Genomic DNA, 2,500 nt, shown 5'->3' on the forward strand with positions numbered 1-2,500 from the left:
AAGAAGAAGAAGAAGAAGAAAAATCAGCTGGTTTCGTAAGAAATAAAGCGCGTGTTTTTAAACTTTTTCCCACCTATGTTGGACCGGAAAAAAATCTGAAGGTACCGTTCATGTTTTTCCCTCTCGTCTTCGTATTATTACCCTTATTATCATTATTATTGTTACTGTTACCAATATATTTATCATCATCATCAATATAACTACCATTATCAACATTAACTTCATCATCACCACCTTCACAATCATCTATCCCATCACACATATATTCATCCTCTCTATCTTTTTCTCTTTGCGATATTCTGACTTTTTTTTTTAAGAAGAACAGTACTCACAAGAAGCCATAAGGAGCTGACACTGCTGACGATCGAGAGGGAACAGCTTCAAGTCCATCGGGCAAGATAACGTCAGCGAGATTCTGTGAAAATAGATATATGAATAAATTAATGCGAAGATATCGGAGACTGAAGGGGAAAGGGTCAAAGCGTCGAGATATGTTATTTGATAAGAGAAAAGAAAAGAAAAGAATGAAAGACTAATCAAAATAGAAAAAAAACAGAAGTGGGACTTGTGGAATAACCCTGAAATATCAATTCTGAATCAAAAGAGAAAAAGAAAGAAAGAAAAAAATAAACAGACAACAAAAGGAACACACAAGAAAAACAACAATATGACTACCAGTAATATTCAAAACATAAACAACAAAAATACCCCCCCCCCCAAAAAAAAAGAAAAAGAGAAAAAAAGAAAAGAAAAAACAACAACAACAGCTCATGGTAACGTCCTTAATAAACACGAGGAGCTTTATATGTACTCTCCCTCCTAAACCCCTTGAGCGAGAATATTTTAACTTCCAATTCTGAATGCGCAGTTTCCAATCCTTTCTTTTAACAGGAAATCTAAACAATTCTTTAGCTTATCAGTCTTTCAGCGTTGATTGCCTGGCCCAGAGAACGAGTGTACTTGGGTTAGAGATGGGGAATGAAAAAGGAGAGAGGGGGAGAGGGAGGGAGTGGTGGAGGGGGATGGAGAGTGGGTGAGAGGGAGAGGGAGGAAAAGAGGGAGGGGGTTGCAGAGTGTGAGTGAGTGAGAGAGAGAGAGAGAGAGAGAGAGAGAGAGAGAGAGAGAGAGAGAGAGAGAGAGAGAGAGAGAGAGAGAGAGAGAGACAGAGAGAGAGAGAGAGAGAGAGAGAGAGAGAGAGAGAGAGAGAGAGAGAGAGAGAGAGGGAGAGACAGAGAGAGAAAGAGAGGGAGAGAGAGAGAAAGAAAGAGAGAGAGAGAGAGAGAGAGAGAGAGAGAGAGAGAGAGATAGAGAGAGCGAGAGGGAGTGAGAGAGAGATGAAGATAAATACACTCGTCTCTCCCTCATGCTGTACACGACTTTACGCTCTCAAAACAAAAACAAAAACAAAAACAAAAACAAAAACAAAAACAAAAAAAGCAGGTCACTAATCACGCACCGGATACTGTAGAGGACTCCGCCGTCGGGATAGATTCGGATGTAGAAATTAGGAAGGATAATCTTGTGGAAGTGTCCCTCCTTCTCGTTCTTGAAGAACAAGTCAGGCATCCACACCATGTCAGCCTCTGTCAGCGTCAGGTACTTGATACGTCCTGTGGGATAATCCGTCAGAAAAAGGGAAGCTGGTGTACCCTACTCTAGCCTACGTAACTTTGAAATCCTTAAGACGTGATGCTGCGGGATTTTGGGGATTTTGCGCTGTGGTCTATCGAAATGTCTATTGTTTTTTTGTTATTCATTTATTTAGTTTTATTATTTTTTATCTATAGTCTAAAATTATCCATTGTTTTTTGTTATTTTTTATTTATTATTATTTTTTATCTTTAGTCTCAAATTATCCAATGTTCTTTGTTATTTTTTTATTTATTATTATTTTTTATCTATAATCTGTCAAATTATCTATTGTTTTTTGGTTATTTTTATCTATTGTTATCTTTTATCTATAGTCTATCAAATTATCTACTGTTTACTGTTATCTTTTATCTATTATTGTCTTTTATCTATCTATCTCTTTATTTATTCCGTTTTTGCGTACAGCACAGTTAGTAAAGTTCTGTGCAACTAATTTGCCGTGACCTCTCGGCTTTTGATATTGCTCTGTCATTAGACTCTTTGTTGCACCCACACACAGACCGACGCAGACACAAACGCACGTGATGCAAAGGGGAGAAAAATGAGAATGAATAATGTAATAATGCAAGATACGTGTTTGATATTTTTAAAAATTACATGTTATAATGAGAACTCACACACACACACACACACACACACAGCAACATTATCACTAACACACTAACACCTTTTGTCTTTACATTCTCAACTGATGCAATTAGAGGAAATTGCCTTTTTAAAAGTTAAATAAGTGAAAAATAACACTCACCTCCCATATTGTTGAAGGTTAGACGATGATCCTTCCATTGTTCTCGGAAATAGATCTGTATGCTGTATTCCTGTAAGGGAGATTTTTGAATACCAGTTAGAC

The 2,500-nt window shown here is 37.2% G+C and overlaps 1 protein-coding gene across 2 annotated transcripts in view; it reads right to left on the reverse strand.

Annotated features, from left to right (window-relative positions):
* The window catches only part of LOC125039778 (glutamate-gated chloride channel-like), a 28,456-nt gene that overhangs the window by 21,161 nt on the left and 4,795 nt on the right, over nt 1–2,500 (reverse strand). For both annotated transcript variants that reach the window (XM_047634036.1, XM_047634037.1), the window contains exons 3-5: nt 2,399–2,468; nt 1,457–1,610; nt 333–415 (exon numbers count right to left, since the gene is read on the reverse strand). In XM_047634036.1, coding sequence (XP_047489992.1) covers nt 333–415; nt 1,457–1,610; nt 2,399–2,468 — 307 coding nt within the window. The remainder of the gene's footprint in view (nt 1–332; nt 416–1,456; nt 1,611–2,398; nt 2,469–2,500) is intronic.

This window comes from Penaeus chinensis, chromosome 27, assembly GCF_019202785.1.
Source record: "Penaeus chinensis breed Huanghai No. 1 chromosome 27, ASM1920278v2, whole genome shotgun sequence".
In the NCBI taxonomy this organism is placed as follows: Eukaryota; Metazoa; Arthropoda; class Malacostraca; order Decapoda; family Penaeidae; genus Penaeus; species Penaeus chinensis.